General features: G+C 35.3%; 1 protein-coding gene across 6 annotated transcripts in view; it reads right to left on the bottom strand.

Annotated features, from left to right (window-relative positions):
* SMARCAD1 (SNF2 related chromatin remodeling ATPase with DExD box 1) overlaps positions 1-21,884 on the bottom strand; it is a 78,511-nt gene that overhangs the window by 46,789 nt on the left and 9,838 nt on the right. For all 6 annotated transcript variants that reach the window (XM_078445875.1, XM_078445876.2, XM_081795555.1 and 3 more), the window contains exons 3-5: positions 14,089-14,266; positions 7,778-7,949; positions 4,870-4,936 (exon numbers count right to left, since the gene is read on the bottom strand). In XM_078445875.1, the coding sequence (XP_078302001.1) occupies positions 4,870-4,936; positions 7,778-7,949; positions 14,089-14,266 (417 nt within the window). The remainder of the gene's footprint in view (positions 1-4,869; positions 4,937-7,777; positions 7,950-14,088; positions 14,267-21,884) is intronic.

Raw genomic sequence — 21,884 nt, 5'->3', positions numbered from 1 at the left:
CAGAGACTCTTATCATGTTATTTGTAAACCATCACATTATTTAGTAACAACAAACATCGCTAAACTGAATGGTCATTCTACAGAGCAATACTGAAAGGAAAGGGTTCTCCTCAGTGACTCCGTGTTTAGCAGTGAAAAAAAGTTGAGCCCTATCTGTCTAGCTTATTGAATAGCATCACTGATACCAATAATAGTTTACTATGTACCAGGCTTTGCAAAGGGCTTTTATAAACTGTTGTTTCATTTATTTTCCACAATAAACTTACAAAGTAGGTAATAGTCTCATTTAATAAATGAGGAGGAAGTGAAACATGGATAGCTCAAGCGATTAATGCTCTTAACCTAGAAACGAAGAGTGTAACATAGAGACTATAACAGTGATAGAAAATTTACATATTCTGTCATAAGTGAAAGAAAAACTCAAACTACATGATCTTAAAGAAGCTATATTACAGGGGTGCCTGGCTGGCTCAGTTGGTAGAACATGTAACTCTTGATCTCGGGGTTGTGAGTTCAAGCTCCACGTTGGGTGTAGAGATTACTTAAAAATAAAATCTTAAAAAAAAAAAAAAAAAAGGAAGCTATATTACATATTTGTAGTTTGAAGACATTTATCTATTTCTTATATACTTTTACTTTCAGAGAGCCAATTCCTTAGACATACTGCTAACATGAAGGCATCTGTTACAGTTTACAAAAGTGCAGTATTAATTACACCAGTATCCTAATTATGCTGTCAGAAACAAAACTTGTAGAAGCACAATATTCAAACTAAATACAAACACGACAGCTTTTAAGTTGTAAGTCTGAAAATTTTATAATATGGTTATAACAAAAGAAGTAAATGTTACCAACATTTTAAAGTATAATTTCCATGTAAGTGGGAATGCTTAAATTTTTGTCTTCTAATTATATTTCATAGAGTAAATGTGCAGTCTGCAAAAAACCAAGTAATTCCCAGCATCCACTTTGAAAAGGGATCATCACAATTATATTTGTTGGGGTAGGGTAGGGTAAGCACTGTTAGTCATATTCTAAGTCTGAAAAAAAGCTTCAATGAAACCAGATGATTTACGCCAGGTCACCTAGATATATTTCTTTCCTGAAAGAGTTAAGAGCTTTGTTTTGTCAATAAAGGATCCTTCAACCTTAAATATCTGCTTATACAGCTTTACTTTTTGTTAGTAGTATTATGACACCAAATATTTTCATATAGTTAAAAAGGCTACAGGCAAAAAATTTGCAAATAAATGTGGGAGAAAATGCAAATATAAAATTTGAGTACAAAAAATGTTACATAACAGTACACAACACTGTTATCTACATCTTCTCTGTAATTAAACACTTTATGTTTATCTATATGTTATGCTATGCTCACCCCAAGTGCAGCTACCATCTGTCACTATACAACACTATTATTGACTATATTCCCTGTGCTGTGACATGTACTCGCTTGTGGTGAGTATAGAATATAGTTGTCGAATCACTTTGTTGTACACCTGAAACTAATGTAACACTGTGTGTTAACTATACTTCAATAAAAAAAGTTTTTGCATATATCTAAATAAAATAAGTTAATATTCTATACTAAATATCACTTCCAAATTGTGTTTCATAAGGTCTCATCTTTTATTGGGAGCACTCACCATCAATTTCAGAAAAAACAAAACAAAACAAAAAAAAAACAGTTAAAATTATTCCTTATACCCCACATGAAAATAAATTTCATCTAAATTCCGTATTTAACAATAAAAAATAAAACATGAAATCATAAAAAAAGAACACATATTGGCAGTTTAACAGAAAAAAATGAAAAGATGTTCAATTTTATTAATAATTAAAAACAAGTATAATTTTAAAATACCATTATTTTGTATCTGTTAATAAACAGTAAATAGACCCTAGCAGTCCATGGGCAAAAAGGCACTTTTAAACATTATGCATTGTTCTAGCCTTTCCAATCTAAGTAACACACTTCAGAATTCTAGATATGCGTATCTTTTAGTCCAACAATTCCTTCTCTAGGAATTTACTCCACAAACTGATGGAAATGTGTGCTCAAGTATACACACAAGAATTTTCCCAAACTGTCTAAATGCCCAAGATATTAAACAAATTAGAATATACCCATAAATGCCACTGTTATAAATTAGGTAGACTTTTTAAAAATAAACATGGAAAGATGTCTCTAATTAATGAAAAGCTTACAAAGCAACAAATATAATAGGATCATAATCACATTAAGAATGTTTTGCTTATTTTTATATAAACACAGAGAAGAAGAAACAGGTAGATATATTCTGGACAACATCAATAAATTCACATTTTTACTTTTTAAAATAGGATAAAAACTTTTGTAACCCAGTGTTCATAAACGAAAACTTTCAGAAAGCAATGCATAAAAGGTACCCTTACTGTTTAATATGGGAGTTATTACCTATAAGATTATAATTTGTGCTAAAACCAACATCCTTTATCATGAGGCACAGAACTGTCCAAAATCTCTCACATGTGTTTAAAACGGCCTTTTTTGGGGGAAATTGTCCTAATATATCCAAAACAGTTTCCTGTTGATACCGTAAATTGAAGGGCTATCTTCTGTTGGTGAGGCAAAGCTGCCATTCTATACACCTCAGAGGCGTAATGGACTAAAGATGAAGATGGCCGATACGACCGTCCGTTCCATTCTAAGATGAAGCATGGAAGTTTACTTCAAAACCAAGAAGGCCCTGATTTATTCTTTCCTTATAACTTTCCTCTTGAAAATATTTTTTAAGAAAGAAAATATCAATGTATAGTGCAAGAATGAGAAGAAAAAAACTCAAAGGAAGTTCACGTTTAATGAGGATTATACTCCATAAAGGCAGAGATTTTGTCCATTTTGTTTCCATACGTATCCTCAATGCCTAACACAGCATCTGGCATCTAGCAGTAGGTGTGCAACAAATATCTGTTAAATTAATAAATAAGTTGAATGATAAAAATTGCTCAAGAGAAAAAAAGATTAGATGCTATTATGGAATAAAATGTTTCTACAAATTTGGAAAGATTACGGACTACTGAGGTATTATAAGAACAAGAAAGAATATGTAAAATTTTCCAAACATTTTGCAACTCAAGAAATGTTCATTGAGTCTACCATTTTTCAGGAATTTTTCCAGTAAGTGCTAGGGCTATGGTAACGAGGGAGATATCAACCTTCTCCTGTATGTACCATTTTCTATCAGATGGCTCCTGGGAACAAATCACTGCTAACACTTACTATGTACTTATGTGCCCCACACTATAGTAAGAAATTGACATTATCATTTCTTCACAACAACCTATGACACCGGTACTATTATTACACTATTTTGCTCATAAGGAAACAGAGACACAGAAGAGTTAGGCAACACCGCCCAAGGTCACACAGCTAGTAAGTGGAAGAAAAGGAAGAATCTTAACATTCTGCACAGGTAGCACCCACATAACACAATACTATTTATTCCCTTACATTGAAGAAAATGAAAGAATTAAAATATTTCATATGGATGAAACAACTATCATCTTTGGAATGCACTCCAACAAAATCTACTTGCTGAAGAGGGATGACAGCCCCGTGGGAACACACTATGCCATCTTCTATTTTTGCATATATATGTTAAAGTTTCACAAATATTAAAAAGCCAAAAAGATCCACTTAGGGGAATGGGCACTTATTCACACAATGTTAATGAAAAAATAAATTAGCACAACCTTCAAGAAAGTAACATGGAAGTACATATTAAACTTTTAAATGTGTATATTCTTTGATTCAGCATCCCAGTTTGAAATTTAGCCTATAGAAATAATAACATAAATATTTCCTTATAAGACTGTTTACTTTAGCACTATAATAAAATAATAAAAATATAAATAAATGCTAATTAACAGAGAAATAATTAATAAACCAATCATACAGGCAGTTACAGAAGAATGTTATGGGCCATATTTAAAAGATGGATAAATCTGATTGTTCTGATGAGTTATCCATGAAAAATTATCAAATGATTTTTTTAAAATGCAAACCGATACTATTATTACATTTCCTAGTTTAACGGACACACCCACGTGTGTGTGTGTGTGTGTGTGTGTGTGTGTGTGTGTGTGTGTGTGGTACAGTGGTGGGTACAAACAGGAAAAGCTGAAAATGATACAAAGCAAATTCAAGGGTGGTCAATGGGAGTGTGGGTTTGCCTTCATTACTTAAATGCTTTTTTGGTATTGGGATTATAGGTTATTTTTACTTGTTTGGTATATATAAGTTAGGGGGAAAAAATACAGTATTTGCCAAAAGAATATTGGAGGTGCTTTTATATTGCAAGCTCCTTGAAATGCATTTATTTTTGTATCCCAAGCCTGGAACATAGCATAAATATTTACTAAATGAAGGAATGCTGATTACCAGCTAGGACTTTCCACAAGACATTATGTTCCTACTGACTCAGATTTGTAGACCTGTAAATAAAACCACAATGCAATTAGAAAGGACACTTAAGAAATAAAGAAAATATACCTTCCAAAACTTCACTGTTACGAGATTTGATCTGTAGAAAACAAGCAAAATTACCAATGAAAACCTGCCCCCTCCCTAGGAAAAAAAAAAAAAAAAAAAAAAATCAACCTAGAAAATGTGGTTCCCAAATAGCTGTATGACCTCAGGTAAGTCACTTAACCTTCTTAAGCTTCAGTTTCTTTATTTAAAAAAACTGAAGCTATTAGTAACTCGTAAGGATCCTGTAAGAATTCATGAATGTGCCTGGTAAATTGTAGAGCAGTATTAAAAATGTGAAGATATTTATTACTATAAAGCTAATAAATACACATGGGTGGAAACTAAGCCAGGCATACCTGCATCACCAAACATCAGCAAGGCAGCAGCAATTGCTCCATCCATAGTGCTTGTTGATTCAATCAACTGACAGAACGAGAAAACATTGTTTGAAAAAGAACAGTTTAAGAAGTCTTTCACAAAAGTCTGTACAATGTAAGCATTTCTTAAAACGTTGTTGGATGTATTATCACTGTTGGTGAAATACATACAGTATATTCAAGCTTTCGTTATTCTTGTGTTTTAATTGCAAGGTTCTACGTTGAAGCCTTAAAAACTCCCTACTTATATGTCCAGGCAAAGAATGAGGGAGAGAAGAGGTAGTGAGGAAGAGGGACACTTGGAGACATCTGTTATTATTCCTTTTTTGTTTATGAAAAAATAACCCACAATTCTGTAGTCACTTTTTAAAACATCTAATACTTCTTAAGATGAGTGGGATGAAGCGTTCTTTTTGATTTTTCCTCTATTTCTGAATCACCTGAATTTATTAAAGAACATAGTCCTATACTATTTATATAATTAATATCCTCAATATATAATTTTTATACTTTTCTATAACACTTTGTATTTCATAAGGAATTCAACATCCTACTTTTTCCTTTTGCTATAGTTTCCCTAATTTCCAATGAGTTACTTGTTTTAAAAAAATCTTACATTTTGGTGTGGTAATTCAGATCTTTCTTACTTGTTTTATAATTATTGAATAAATGCTTTTATTTAAAAACTGGAAAAGATAAAGTAAAACAAATGAAAAATCTTACATCTTTTAATAAGCTATTTTTATATTAAATTACATAGTCTAAAATCAATTAAAAGCACTCTCTTCTACTGGTTTTCTTAATCTTGAATCCTTAAATATCCTATAAGCCCGACCCCCCCAATTATCAAAATAACCAAAGCACATGCATATCAAGTTTAGGATTAAATTTATATTTTACAACTTCTTGAATTCCCTTACATGGGTGTAAAAGCCTCTGCAAAGCACTTTATAAATGTTATGTTAAATCTCTTGAAATGATGGGGATCAGCTGAAACAGAGTACTTCAAGAGTGCTCTGCTTTGGAGTAATATGCTAAACTCCCTAAATTTCAAATATTCATGCAATGAAACATGAATACAATTCTGTGTATCAATCCTATTCTCCCTCTGTAATTATAAAATTAGAGATAAATATTCTTACAGAAGAAAAATACCCTTAAACTACATGAACAATTAGCAATCAGGCTAAGAAATATTTTTAAATTGAGATTTGTTCCTTTGAATATTTAATACTCCATCACGTATATTCTGTTAGAAGCTCTTTCCAACATTGTAAGTAGCCTCTGTAGCCACTACTCATTACATGCATTGTCTTCTTATTCCAAAAAAAAAAAAAAAAAAAAAAAAAAAAAAAAAAAATCACATCAGGAGGAAAATAACACCCCAAGGTGCAAACTCAAGATACCACTAAAGTTTCATTTATCTAACAGTAAGAGGGTATCAAAATGACTTAGGGAAAAAAAGATTCATGTTAAAATTAACAGAGAACGGTAATAATTTATTTTATAGTTTAAAGTAGGAGGCTCAGGACCACGTTCAGTTCAGACACATTGTTTGGCCTGAACAGTATTTTTATGTTTTTATTTAAATTTGTTACCATAAAAAGTTAAATTTACTGATAGAACATGGATGAATCCCAAACCCTTATGCTAAATAAAAGATGCCAGTGGCAAAAGATCACATGTTATATAATCCCATTTATATAAGATGTGAAGAATATGCAAACCTAAAGACAGAGATTAGTGGTTGCCTAGAGCTGGAGGAGGAAAGTGGGGAGTGATTGTTAAGGACTACAGAGTTTCTTTTTAGAAATATAAATGTTCTAAAATTAGATTACAGTGACAATTCCACAACTTTGCAGGTACACTAAAAACCACTAAATGACACACTTTAAATAGGTGATCTTTATGACACTTAAACTATATCCCAAGAATGCTATTAAACTGATCAACAATAAAAAAAAAAATCCAGCATTTTGACTTTATTTGGAAAATCTGAATACCTGATAAAAAATGGGCTATCACTGATATCACACAGCCATATCACGGTGGTGCTAGAGAGTACCTACCCGTTTGAGAAAGAGCATATACTCTATAATATGCTGGTGTCTATCACCTCAAAGTTACCTGCCTACCCCATACAGATATGGAAACTCCTGAGGTTCAGACTGGAGACAGTGGTGATGACAGATAAAAAGGTGAAAAACATATAAACTTGCAATTAAATGATCCCCTTACGGTCATTTAACTAATAAGTGACAGAGCTAGGAATAAACGATTTACTAGTAATCTTCCGAGATTTATTCTCTACCTGAAATTTAATTGATGATCAATTTTTATGTGCCCTTGTAACGAGCTGCCTATTATAATCCAAATATAGCCACGTATTTTGTTTCTACATGGGTCAATGTTTCCCAGCAAGGGTGCTATTGGTGAGATAATTCTTTTGTTATGTAGGATCATCCTGCATACAGAGGGTGTTTAGTGTTCCTGGCCCCATGGCACTAAATGTCAATAGCCAACCCTTTGTCATTATGATGACAAAAAAAAAAAAGCCTGCTGTCATTTCTGATAGTTTCTAGTGGGAGATGGGGGAAGTCTCTACTTTAGAACCATTTAAACTCAAAACAAAATTTCACAAGCTATGTTAGCTATTAAGGGAAACACAACTTATAATATCATTTATAGGCGAATAACCTTACCTATTTAAAAAGTTAAGACTCCCTACAAGAAAATCTCTGGCATTTTACTTCCATTATTACATAAAATAAGAATTATCTCAAACATATCTTAAAAAAAGACTATCCTCTAAATACAGTACTAGATACAAGGGAAATACAACATTATTATAGCTATAATAACAAATTACTATAAAAGGGTATATAACCTTAAGTAAGTCACTGTCACTTCTTTGTGGGAAAAGTTCCTTCAAGGTCTGAAGTTTAGCATCTTTAAGGTCTTCCAATTCCGAAAAGTCTTCCATTTCTGAAATATCATCATTATGTCTACCTGCCATGGTAGGAAGGCCCTGGGACTCTTCATCTTCAGATGGCTCAGAACTAAAAATATTTTCAGAGGAAAAAAACAATATTTTAATGGATTATTGTTATTTTATTACAATCATATACATATATATATAATACAGTTCTTTTCAATCAGAATGCAATCTATCCCTGTCAAAGATTAAAAGAAATTTTTCCATTTCAGTATGGTTATACCGTATATATAAACCTACATTCCCAGAGTCAGCATACTTCCTAAAGATCTTCATATTATCTGGGCTGGGATGGAAAAGAACAATAAGATACCTGGTATTTATTTTAAGATACACAAACATGTATTTCATGTCCACTTTCTCTTTCCTATTCTTTTTTCACCTATACTCTATTATCAGACCAGCATTGTCAAGTTGTTCTTGAGAAATTATAAAGCCTACACTAACACAAAGATAAAAGAACTTTCATGGCCTACCTAGGTGATCAGAATCTAAGTATTAAAATCATAATGGTCCCATTCAGTACCAGAATCTCTGCCAAGAACAAAACATGTCTTCAGACAAGGAGCATTTATTCCATGTGAGGTTTTATTTTATAACAACTAACTTTAATCTCATTCCATCTTAATTTATATGTTTACCCTATATAAAAGACATTTGGGGCCAAATTTTACTCATCCATCTCCCAAACTAACAAAAATCTCATTTTGAAATGCTGGTTTTCTACCATGATGGCCATTCTGGAGATCTGAAGGTAGAAGTATATCAAGTGGATAAAGGTTATAAAGATCAGAGAAAGGAAGGTGGGAATTTAGTTAAGAACATTCCTAGTGTCAGAGAATACATGACTTTGCTATGCAGCTAATTCTGAACTTGGAAACATATCCAGAATCTGTGTTTTAGTAACTTCACTGTTACCTACTCCTATTAGTTCAGTTGTCCTGGTCAGGACACTAGTTTTGCCTGAGAGTCCCCCAAAACATTTAAAGGCAGATCCCCAAGGACCAGGAATATATACTTTAACAAGCTTCTAGGCTGACATCTTGATCCTGCTCTGAGAAAATGCTCTGAGAAAAGTAACTAGGTAAAATAAATCACTTCCTTTGTAACTAATGCCTGTCCTTCAATATTTGAAGGTGATTACATGGCTCTCCCTTTCCATGACACCCACACCCCTCATTCTGAATGTACTAAACTTTGAATTCTCATTCTGCCTTACTACAGTCACATTTCCTGATTCTGCCACCTAGTTCAGTGAGAAAATTCAGGTTGTAATCTTCTCACAATTTCTGCCCTGGATAACCACTTTCAAAGGTTCTTATTCTGCCAGCCATTACCTTCACCTAATGATTGGATTCACCACTATTTGGTGAGACAAACTCACGTGCCTTTTGAAGTAGTATTTATGTTGCCTACGAATCTTAACATGCCTTGGATTTAACATCCAGTTCATAGGAAATAAAAGCAAGAGAGGAATAAATTCAATACCATCATGAGGAAACAATCAGAAAAATCTGTTTTCTCTAAGAAAAGCCTCTTCTTCACTAAGTTAAAATCATTTAAAAAGAGGGAAGAGGACTGTTCAAGATCAAAAGAAAAGTCAGGAGTTTTAACATTCGAATGCAGTGGATTCTCCTTGTTTGGATCCTGGTTTGAAAAAGCAGCTATAAAATACATGAATATAAACTGGGAATTAGAAGATACTGGAGAATTTTTCATTGATAGCAGTACTGGATTTTCAGGAGGAGGAAGATGTATCACCAAGTATTAGTAAGGGTAGAAATGTTGGGATGTCCATAATTTAAAAAAACTCTAGGTCAGTAATAATAGATGAAACAATGAAACAAACAAGGAAAAATGTTAACAAATGCTAAGTCTAGGTGGTAAGTATATGGGTGTTCACTGTCCATTATTTTATTTTCTCATATGCCTAAAAGATTTAAAACTAAAGGAAAAAAATCTACAAAAACAAGAGTTTGTGTCCTTTTATCTGGTCTCAGATCAACTTCTTCCCTTCTGCTGAAGATAAAGTCCCCTCTCAGTGCTAAGGGATTCTAGCCCTTTCTACTTCCTACAGTACCTTGTTTCAACTATCTACTGTCTTCTTTCCTCAATCTCTTCTCTCTCCCTAAGCTCTTCCTCCCAAGCCTACAATGGGCTCAAGACTGAATTAATTAATTCAATGTACCAAGAGTTCTAGAACTGTGGACACAGCACTGAAATAAGCAAATTCTCAGGGTGCCCGGATGGCTATCAGTTAAGCATCCGACTTCGGCTCAGGTCATGATCTCACGGTTTGTGGGATCGAGCCCTGCATCGGGCTCTGTGCTGACAGCCCAGAGCCTGGAGCTTGCTTCCAATTCTGTGTCTGTGTCTCTTTCTCTTTCTCTCTCTGCTCCTCCCCGACTCGTATGTGTGCACACTCTCGCTCTCTCTCAAAAATAAATTAAAAAAAAAAAACAACGTAAGAAATAAGCAAATTCTCCTTTCCTCCACAAATTTTATAAAACTGATTTTCTACTTGCTCATTTCCTATATAGTTCTCATCTCAATGTTTTACTACCTTCTGCCCCACCATTTCTTTTTTTATTTAAAAAAAAAAATTTTTTTTTAGGCTTTATTTATTTTTGAGAGTGAGAGTGAGAGAGCGAGAGAGAGCAAGCAAGCATGAGTGGGGGAGGAGCAGAGAGAGAGGGAGACACGGAATCCGAAGCAGGCTCCGGGCTCTGAGCTGTCAGCACAGAGCCCAACGCAGGGCTTGAACCCACAAACTGTGAGATCATGACCTGAGCTGAAGTCGGACGCCTAACAGACTGAGCCACCCAGATGCACCTGCCCCATCATTTCAATGAAATTGTTCTTATGAGGGCAATAATATCCTCTAAAATGTCAAATGTAATAAAAATCTTTCATTGGTTATCTATTCCTCTGTAGTCTCATCCACTGTTGACACATCTCTGAAAATCTAGCCCCATACCCATGGGTTCTGGAACATTAGTACTTGTGATTTTCCTTTACCTCTCCACTTATCCTTAATTTCTAAAGAAGGCTTTTCTTTAGCCTTGACACACAGAAAACATTAAATAAGTCATCCAAGTACTCTGATCATATGCCTTCAATCTAAAGACAAAATAAAACTTGTAAACAAATTCTGAACTCTACTTAATAGGCTTATAATGGTCAAGTGGTAGGATTACAGCAATTCTGAAACTATCTTATGTATACTGGATAATTGAACCAATTAAGAAATAAACTGCTATTGTAAGAAGGCAGAGTTCTCATACTCACAAAAGGAAATATAGAAGGAGGCAAGGAAGAGGCTTATAATGGTAGAGTAGAATTAAAGGTATCATTAAGGGGAGCCTAGGTGGCTCAGTCGGTTAAACATCCAACTCTTGATTTCGGCTCAAGTCATGACCTCATGGTTCATGACTTCAAGCCCCACATCAGGCTCTGCACTGTTTGGGATTCTCTCCCTCTCTCTCCTCTCAAAATAAATAAACAAACTTAAAAAAAAAGTCTGATTAAAAACCTGATTGAAAAACACACATTCTATTAGAATACCAAATAATGAAAGTAAAAAATCTGAAATGCTAGTTAAAATAACCAGCAATCTGCAACCATCAGTATAATAACTGATTCAGGTTAGAATCATCAATAAATACTGTAACTACTGAGTGAAGGTCTGCTAAGGAATAAGATCGTTAGCTAGTCTCAAAGGATCTGCCCATAGATTAATCACTGTAAAGGGGAAAATGGTAACCATAGAGGTGAAACCTGGCAGGGTTCTGAGTGATCCAAGTATACTTCCCCAATAAAGAGACAAATCACTATCACTGTGCCTTGAAACATGACACACTGAGGCCACAAAATCATTTATGTAGCGTTCCTGCCACTTAACCTAAATTTAATCATGAAGAAAATCAGGTTAAGTAGAAATTGAGAAACATCCTTAAAAAAAATGGCCTCTTACTTTCAAAGGCCAGTAACATGAGAAACAAACAAACAAAAAGGCTGAGAAACTGTTTCAGGTTCAATGAGACTAAAGAGGTATGATACTAGGTAAAAAAATTCAACATGACACTGAGGGAAAATTACTATAAAGTACTATTTAAAATATGGTCCAAGGATTGACCGCTAGTTCTTAAACTCACACTTTGTTATCCATCAATGACAGGATAAGGAATTTATATAAGAAGGTAAAACAAATAACATTACTAAGCATATTGCTTAATCCAGCTGATTTTTCCTTATACAACCTCCTGGCAAAGGAACTGTACAGTGATTTACATTCTAGGGCACATTCTTTATTTACAAACCAGGACTTTGTAATACCGCTACTATAAAGGACATTTACCTGGGATTAACAGGTAAAATTTAAATATGCACTGTACATTAGATAACTATACTGTGCCAATGTTAACTGGTATTTCTGCATTTGAAATTCTACTTTTGTAATTTAAGAGAATAACCTTGTTCTTAGCAGGTACATGTGAATCTAATACATTTAACCACGCAAGATCTTCACTATTTATCTTCACTATTTTTTATTTCAGAGTGAATTTCAGGAGAAAGGCATACTCATCATAGCTTACAATAAATTCATTTTAAGAGGAAATTCTCATCTTCTCATCAGCCATAGGCAGTCCCGATCTCTCGCTCCTTGCAACATTTTCTTCACTTCGCTTCTGATCACACAATCTTTTGACCTTTCTCTTACCTCAACAACTATTCCTTCTTAGAACCTCTCCAGATTTCTTCCCATTTCTCTGTTCCTAAAATCCCAAGTTCCCCTGACCTGAGTCCCTCAACCAAGAGATCTTCTTTTTTCCAGCTATATTAGTGTCCCCTGGTGATTTCATTTTATCATATGACTTTAAATATCAGATCTATATTCTCACAATTCCTAAATTTAGATGCTACCCAGACCTCCCCCCAGAACTCAAATGTCACAAATCCAATTGCCTACTTAACATCTCCTGCCTAGATGTCTAAGAGTCTTCTCAATCACAGCATGTGCAAGACTGAACTGCCACTCTTGCCTTCAAAAGGAGCTCCCCCTATCACACTCAAAACTGTCTTCCATATCTCAGCTATTAGTAACAGTCCTTCCAGTTGCTTAGGCCAATCTCAGGGTCATGTTTGACTCCCTTTTCCCACCCAGTATCAACAATAAAACCTCTCTGCTCTACCTTCAAAGTATATGTAGAATCTAACCCCGTCTAATCATCCCCACAAGGAGTAGCCCAGGCTAAGTGTCCATCATTTCTTGCCTGGGTTATAACAACAGTATCCATACTTCTACACTGCTCCCCTACAGCCTCAAAGACCTTTTTAAACAAGTGAGTGAGATAATTTTACTCCTCTTATCACTACACTCCTTTAGCTTCCTACCTCATTCAGAATAAAAGCTAAATAGCCTATGGGCTTAATACCATTAAATCCCTCTTCTACCCTGCTGCTTGCTTACCTTGTGACATTATGTCTTTCACTCTCTATCATTTGTTTCCTTAGAAACGTTGGGCATAATACCACTTCAGGGTCACTGAACAAGTTACTTTCAATGACCAGAATACTCCGCCCTTCCTTCCACCCTCATATCCAGATAGTTCACACTTTCTTACCCCCTTCGGGTCTTTACTCAAGCATTATCTTCTCAATAAAGCTTTTTTCCAACTGTGTTCTTTAGAAACCACACTCCTGCCCCTGACCCTGAGCTCCATTATTTTCCTTCCCTTTTGGCCATAATATTTATTATTTGGCATACTATATTGTTTGTTTATTGTCTTTCTACCTGACTATAATATAAGCTCCGTGCTACTCCACAGAATGTGCCCAAAAATGTTAAAATGATTTGACTCCGAGACTCAAGAACAGATCATAAAGCAATTATAGATGATCAAAGGTACATGTTAAAATAATTTCCCTATCTATGGAGGGCTAAAAAAAGTTACTTCCTCTCACTAACCTTTTTACTGAAAATGACTGTTATCCAGAAGCATATGCTGTGTGTGCATGCCCATACACATACACGGTACCTCTCTATAGCTCTAAGTCAGGGAAAAATAACAAAGATGCAATAGGGAAAAGGCAAAAAAAACGAAGAAAAGAGAGAAGTCACCAAGGTAATTTTCAAATTAAACAATTTTTTCTTGAAAATCCTCTTACATAGACAAATATAACCAATCTATTGAGCTGCTTACACTATAATCACTGTGTCTTTGTTGAACTTTCTCTCTTGAACTGTACTGGAACAATTTGGAGACACGGCATCTTCACTATCAGAAGACAGATCAATATACTGTATTCCCCTTTGATTCTTGAAATAGGATATACCAGCTTTTCTTTCATTTTCTGTAGCTTCTGGAACACTAGAATCTTCTGTAAAGAAAAAAAGGAGAAAAGCATTTTGAGCAACTTGAAAATAAATGTGTTTTTGGTAATTATAATCATGTGCTAAAAATCTCTAACTCTGTTCACAGTTTCCATTCCAAAGCCAAAAATTCCTACCAGTTTTTATTTTTATTATTTTTTAAATGTTTCACTTATTTTATTTTGAAAGGGAGAGAAAAAGAGCATGAGCAGGGAGGGGCAGAGAGAGCGAGAGAGAAAGGGAGAAAGGGAATCCCCAAGTAAGCTCCGCGCTGTCAGTGCAGAGTCCGATGCAGGGGTCGTTCTCAGGAATTGAACCCTGAGGTCATGACCTGAGCTGAAATCAAGAGTCAGACGTTCAACCAACTGGGCCACCCATGCGTCCCCCTACGAGTTTTTAAAGAAAAAATTAATAGTCATCCAGGGCTGATGTTAAATGATTTCCCATTTCACAGGTTAATTTACTTTCAAGGCCCTAGTAAAAACTGCAAAAGAGAGGTTTGTGCTTTATAGTCTCATCTTTTTCTCTCTGTGCTTTTATTTCCTACTATCCAGTTTTCGCCTAAATGACCACAGACGCTACAGCCTAAAAGACTTGGATTTCAATCCTCTTAGCCAAGTTATGTAATCAATCACTCCAAACCTCAGTGTCCTCACCTGCAGAGATGCTAATAATCACAGAGTTAATGTGAATATAAAATCAGAAAATTCATATTCAGCATTTAGTTTTGTCATTGGCATATAGCTTGTTTTCAATAAACATTACCTCTTACACAAATGTTGGTTGAATTATGGCCCCTCCAAAATTATTAAGTTTAAGTTGCAAACCCCACTACCTCAGAATGTAACATATTTGGAGATAGGGTCTTCAGAGAGATTAAATTAAAATGAGGTTGTCTAGGTGGGCATCCTAATTCAGTATGACTGATATCTTACAAGAAGAGACAGACACAAAAGATGCATACGTGAAGGGAAGGCCATGTGGGAACACAGTGCAAAGGTGGCCATTTGCAAGCCATGGCAAAAGTCCTCAAAAGAAACCAAACCCGCCAACAACCTTGATCCTAGGCTTACAGCCCCCAGATGTGTAACAAGATAAATGTGTGTTGGTTAAGCCACCTAGTATGGTAATTTGTTATGGCACTTGTCACAAGCTAAAAAAAGCTGGCATCCTTTCAAATAGGTGAGTAAAATATTTTACCAAGGTCTTTCCTCCTTAATATTTGAGTTCCAAAATTATTCTCTCTTCTCTCAGCAAAACCACGATTCTCCCTTACATATTTGAGAAGGAAAAGATCAGATTTAAGAAATTCATATTAAAGTAGTCAATGTCTTGGTCTAGTGAATAGATTTTACAAAGCAATGACCAGATGAATTTTTAGCTCAAAGGTATCAATTTGAAAAACAATCACTGCCATTAACTACTTTCTAGGTCAGTATCAAGTCCTCAAGTGATGCATAAACATTTTTAATCATCACAGTAATCTTGAGGGCACATACTATATCACCATTTTACAGATAAAGTAAGTATAGAGAAAACAATTTGTCCAAAGTCATAAAAGGTAAGGAGCAAATCTGAAATCCATGCCTAAAGGTCCAAATCCTTGTACTCTTAATACTCAGGCCATCCCCAATACCTGTCACAAAATGGTAGTAATCATTGTAATGAAGCTCATAAGCCATATTTGTAAGTAACATTAACCAAGGCCTATATGACTACTATTCACCTGTAGGGCACTAAAACAAATTTCTTTTACGTAGCACAATGAAGTCTTATCAACACTACTGATAAACGAGTTATGTTGTTTCCAAAACAACAATTTTACAAATGTTGAGTGAAGAACCTGGATGAAGAACTGCACTGGAACAAATTACAGCTACATTAACTGCCATAAACATGAAGACACTTACAAATTCTGATAATTATGTTAACAGTGATTACAGCCCAACTCCTATAGAATAAGTATAAGCATACTATGGACTCTGCTTTTACAAAGTGTTCCTGATATATCACAAATCATACATTAAATTAAAAACTAGATGTCTACTGTATCAAAAATTTGACCTAAAGCTAAATATATTAAACGGTGCTTTTTTTTTTTTTAATTTTTTTTTTAACTTTTTTAAATTTTATTTTTGAGACAGAGAGAGACAGAGCATGAACGGGGGAGGGTCAGAGAGAGGGAGACACAGAATCTGAAACAGGCTCCAGGCTCTGAGCTGTCAGCACAGAGCCCTACGCGGGGCTCGAACCCACGGACCGCGAGATCATGACCTGAGCCGAAGTTGGCCGCTTACCCGACTGAGCCACCCAGGCGCCCAAACAGTGCTGTCTTTCAAAAGGCTAAGGCAAAATGATTTGGAATGTCTGTTTTTCAGTCTCTTTATTCAATATGAATAATAATCTTTTCAAAATTAGCTACTTAAATGCCTAAATGCCTGAGGGGGCAGGGCTAAACAAATCTATTCATGAGTATTAGAAGAACTAGAGTTTCTTGAACTTGATTACATATTCATCTTTGGTTTTCTCCCCTTATTTTACATATATTATAATACAAAATATACAATGAAGATATATCAATTTTTAAAACTAATGCTTGGGGGTGCCTGGGTGGCTCTGTTGGTTAAGCATCCCACTCTTGACTGCGCCTCAGGTCACAATCTCACAGTTGTGGGATCAAGCCCTGTGTCGGGCTCCACATTTGGCATGGAGGCAACTTGGGATTCTTTTTCTCCTGTCTCCCCCTCTCTCTGCCCCTCCCCTGCTCGAGCACGGTACGCATTCTCTCTCTCAAAATAAATAAACATTAAAAAAACAAACAAAACTAATGCTTAATATGCTTACTGATGCTTAACAAGAAAAAAAAATAAAAGAAGTTTGGCTTACTCTCTATCACATATGCAATCACTTAGAGCTCTCAGTGGTTATGTACATATATCATAAAAATATGCACACTATACTCTATGTATACAACATACATTGTGTAGGATATGTTATACATATACATATACCTATATATAAAAATATACATTAAACATGTACACTGCTTTGAACCAAGTGGCATGCCCACAGCCCAAACAGTAAGTGACTAACAGAAGAGGTAGTTTGAGGGGTGTCTGGGTGGCTCAGTCAGTTGGGCGTCCGACTTCAGTTCAGGTCATAATCTTGCGCATGGGTTTGAGCCTGTGTCAGGCTTTGTGCTGATGGCTCAAAGCCTGGAGCCTCCTTCAGATTCTGTGTCTCTTTCTCTCTCTGCCCCTTCCCTGCTCACGTTCTGTCTCTTTCTCTCTCTCTCTCTCTCAAAATAAATAAACATTAAAAAAAAAAAAAACACTAAAAAAAACAAAAACAAAAACAAAAAAAGAAGAGGTACTTTGATAATATAGAGGATAAGGGAAAGTTACAATACAACAGCATTTCTCAAACTGCAGAACCCCTTTTGCACTCTTAAAAACTGAGGACCCGAAAGAACTCTTGCTTATGCGGGTTACATCTAAGATACTACCGTACTGGAAAGCAGAAACTGAGAAACTTTACTTATTAAACTGTTTACATAATAACAAATATTATTATGAAAACTACATCCCCTCATGCCACTCCTCTCCCCAAATTTACTAAGAATGCCACTGTTTTACATTTGTAAAAATCTTTGGTTTAAAATAAGACAGATTCTATCTGCTTCTGCAATTCATCTATTGTAGTTACTGTTTTTTTTTAGGTTTATGAAGACAATCATGCCTCACAGTTATATAGTTAGGAAGGGTATTTTCATAGCCTTTTTACAATACTGTGGATATTCCTTGATACTAAACCCAAATTTGACAAGTGGAAGTTTTTTAAAGGCCAGTTGCAATGTGGAATCTGAAACTATATGAATAAACTTCTGCATCTTATTACATTAAAACCCACTGGTCTATCTTGCACTTTAATGTGTTATTTTGTAACACTGTGCTGTGCATTGTAACACCAATGCATTGGTGATTTGAAAAATACTGGTTCACTTGATTATTGTAGATCTTCCAAATGTTGACACATTTCATATTTTATCAAAAATTAAATTCATTAGTATCACCATTGATCTTCAAGTATCTGGAGACTGTCAAACTCACAGTTGTGGATATGCTAGTTTTCCAAAATCCGAACTTTCCTTTGAAAACTGGAATTTTAACACCAGCAGTAAATGCTGCCAGTTGTTTTCCTTGGTGTCACTGTTCATCTCTGAGAAAATGTCTGAAATACGTAAGTCTGCTTAGCTACATTTTGTCATTCTTTTAAGTAAATATGGTATTCAGTGAAAAAATAAGTTAAATTCACAACTGAAAGCAACTGTTCAAATGTTTTCCCTTGAGAAAGGGATTACTGTATACTTCAAGATGCCGCTAAGGCTGGTTCACATTTTGTTTTACAAAGTATTAAAAAGACACTCACTGTTGGGGCACCTGAGAGGCTCAGTTGCTCAGGTCTTGATCTCATGGTTAGCCTGCTTCAGAACCTCTTCCCCCTCTTTCTCCGCCCCTCCCCCACTCCCGCTTGCACACTCTTTCTCAAAAATAAACATTAAAAACAAAAGACACCTATTGCTAAGCTGAGATTTACCAAAATTTACAGTTTTTACCGCTTTATCAAAAACATTTCTTTGGAGGGGGGAGGGGTAGAGAGAGAGGGAGACCCAGAACTCAAAGGGGGCTCCAGGCTTCATGCTCTCAGCACAGAGCCAGATGCCAGGCTCGAACTCCTGAACCGTGAGCCAAAGTAGGATGCTTAACCAACTGAGCCACCCAGGTGCCCCTATCCAAAACATTAAGTGAAACTAACATTTAAAAAATTTTAAGAATACAGTAACTATTAGAACAGTTTGGAGTCTCGGCCTTGACTTATGCTAAGGCACCAGCAGTTTTACCTACCATGGCTTTAGTACCATCAGTGCAAATATCAACAGTAAAAAGGCAAGTAATATCTTACTGTCATGAAAGTAGCTTGCCCTTAGGGATCCTAAAGGTTCACATACCACAGTCTGAAAACAGATGGGACAGAATAAGAGCTTGTTTATATAAAAATATCAACTTTCCAATATAGTCAATAATTTAGAATTAGAATAATAATGCTTAGATTTGTTTGAACTATTTCTGGAAGTAAGCAACAGCAAAAATAGCTAAGAGGGAATGGCCAAAACTTGATGCAATGATGCTGAGCCAAGGCAAACAAGCACTTTTAAACAGCAGCACAAAAGAGACGGGAAATTAAAGAATGGCAAAGCATAGAAATAATTATAAAGGTATCAGCTACTATTAAAATCTGACATGTGCTGACCGTCTTCTGTGTAAAAGGCACTGTCCCAGGAGGTAGGGACTAGTTAAGAAAAAAAAGGGCAAGTTATCGTCCAACTTGCACCAAAGAAATGAATAATAGGAACTAAGCAGTCATGTACACAAGTAACTGTTATAAAATAGAATTCATGCCATGACAGAATAAACAAAATGCTACAGGAACATGTAGGAAAACAGCCTACCCTTTCGTATAAAAACAATAAAAAAGCCTATCATGTTTTAAGAGATAGAAGATGATTTTGGGCGCCTGGGTGGCTCAGTTGGTTAAGTGTTCAGCTTTTGACTTCGGCTTGGGTCATGATCTCACACTTCATGAGATCAAGCCCCAGATGAGCCCTACATCGGGCTCCATGCTGACAGGGCAGAGCCCGCTTGGGATTCTCTCTCTCTGCCCCTCCCCTGCTCTCTCTCTCTCAAAATAAACATTAAAAAAAAAAAAAAAGATGATGATATTTTCTCATTACCAAAAGTTAATGGGAACCTCCATCATGAGAATATGCAAGAAGACTCCACGGTTCCAGGAAGTTTTTCCAAACTAAATTCCCCATTGGTGGTAGGCAGAAAAGAAGGCAATCTTATATTCCAAATTTTTCCAGTTTGTTTGTACCCATTCTCACATCTAAGTCTACCATTTAAAAAAAAAGAAGAATTTGGGGTGCCTCGGTAGCTCAGTTGGTTGGGCGTTCAACTTTGGCTCAGGTCATGATTTCGCAGTTTGTGGGTTCAAGCCCCACGTTGGGCTCTGAGCTGTCAGCTCAGAGCCTGGAACCTGCTTCGGAGTCTGCCCTCTCTCTCTCTGCCCTCTCTGCCCCTCCCCCGCTCATGCTCCATGTCTCTCAAAAATAAACATTAAAAAAAAAAAGAAGCAGCATATAAGCCTGACACTAGTATGACCTTTCCAAATGGTCCAAGATCAAGGACCACTCAAAAACAAAAAATCACTACTAGATTATGAGTTGACACTAAAGTAGTCCAAATTAATTTGATAATCCATATATAAAGTAGAATGAAAACACATAAACCTTTGTATCTATCCTGAAGACTTATAAAACTGTGCCATTTATGATACTCTAATTGTGTTGCTCTACATGGTTCAATTCTCTAACATGGCAACTAACTCTGAATACCAAGTAAAACACATCACTGATTTACCTTTTTAAAAGGTAACCAAAATAATAGTAAAATTTGGGCAGTCTTAATTGGAATGTCATAGTAGAAAGAGAAATACCTTTACTATTCTTCTAAAAGATAAACTCTCTCTCTGATGAAAACTCTATAAAAAGACAAAGAATATACTGAATACAAGATTGAAGAATAGTTTCTAACACATCACTCTAAGATGACATGAGAAAGAAGCATCTAAGGTTTAAGCCAAATGAAAAGATAAATATAAAAGATGTAAAGAGAAAGAAAGCCATGCTATTACTATTGGACAAAGCATGTGTTAAACTTGAGATACTTTTTAATAACAGAATTTACATCTACAATAGAAATATAACTGACATACATCTTAACTTCATATTAATAACAAGAGATAAACACTGCAAGATATATAAGGCAAAAAGTTAACAGAAACAAATATGAGGCTTTAACTGTCTAAGCTCTTAATAGCACAAAAATAATTAAGACATAGATTAGTGCTTTTCAAACACTTTTGATTGGGACCCACTGTAAGAGAGACATTTGAAAAGTTTTTTTTTAATGTTTATTTTTGAGAGAGGGGGAGGGAGGGAGGGAGAGAGAGAGAGGAGAGAGAGACAGAGCACAAGTGGGGGAGGGGCAGAGAGAGAGTGATACACAGAATCCAAAGCAGGCTCCAGGCTCTGAGCTGTCAGCACAGAGCCTGACATGGGGCTCTAACCCAAAAACCGTGAGATCATGACCTGAGTTGAAGTCAGATGCTTAACCAACTGAGCCACCCAAGTGCCCCATTTTTAAATACATATAACTGAAATAAAAGTTTCAGAGGCTTTCTATTAAATGATACTTTGATAATTTTCTATTTATTCCACTCCATTAAAAAACAGTTGTATGTAATTAGTCAGGATCCAAGAAACTGACTTTATGACACAATGTTTGTGTTCCACAGTTTGAAAAAAATTATATAAATAAAATTCATCTATTATTTGGCACATAATTAAGTCTATCACTTAGATTATGTCATTTTTTCAAGAAATCTTACAACTTTTATAGAAAGTAATGGCAAATTAGGCCCCAAAGAAAATTTCAGTAAATTAGCTAAAGTAGAAATACTGTAGACCATATGCTCTGGTCATAAAATAATAAAATTAGAAATAAA

The sequence above is a fragment of the Panthera onca genome, chromosome B1 (assembly GCF_046562875.1).
Source record: "Panthera onca isolate mPanOnc1 chromosome B1, mPanOnc1 haplotype 2, whole genome shotgun sequence".
Taxonomy (NCBI): Eukaryota; Metazoa; Chordata; class Mammalia; order Carnivora; family Felidae; genus Panthera; species Panthera onca.
This window is presented reverse-complemented; position numbering and strand designations above follow the sequence as displayed.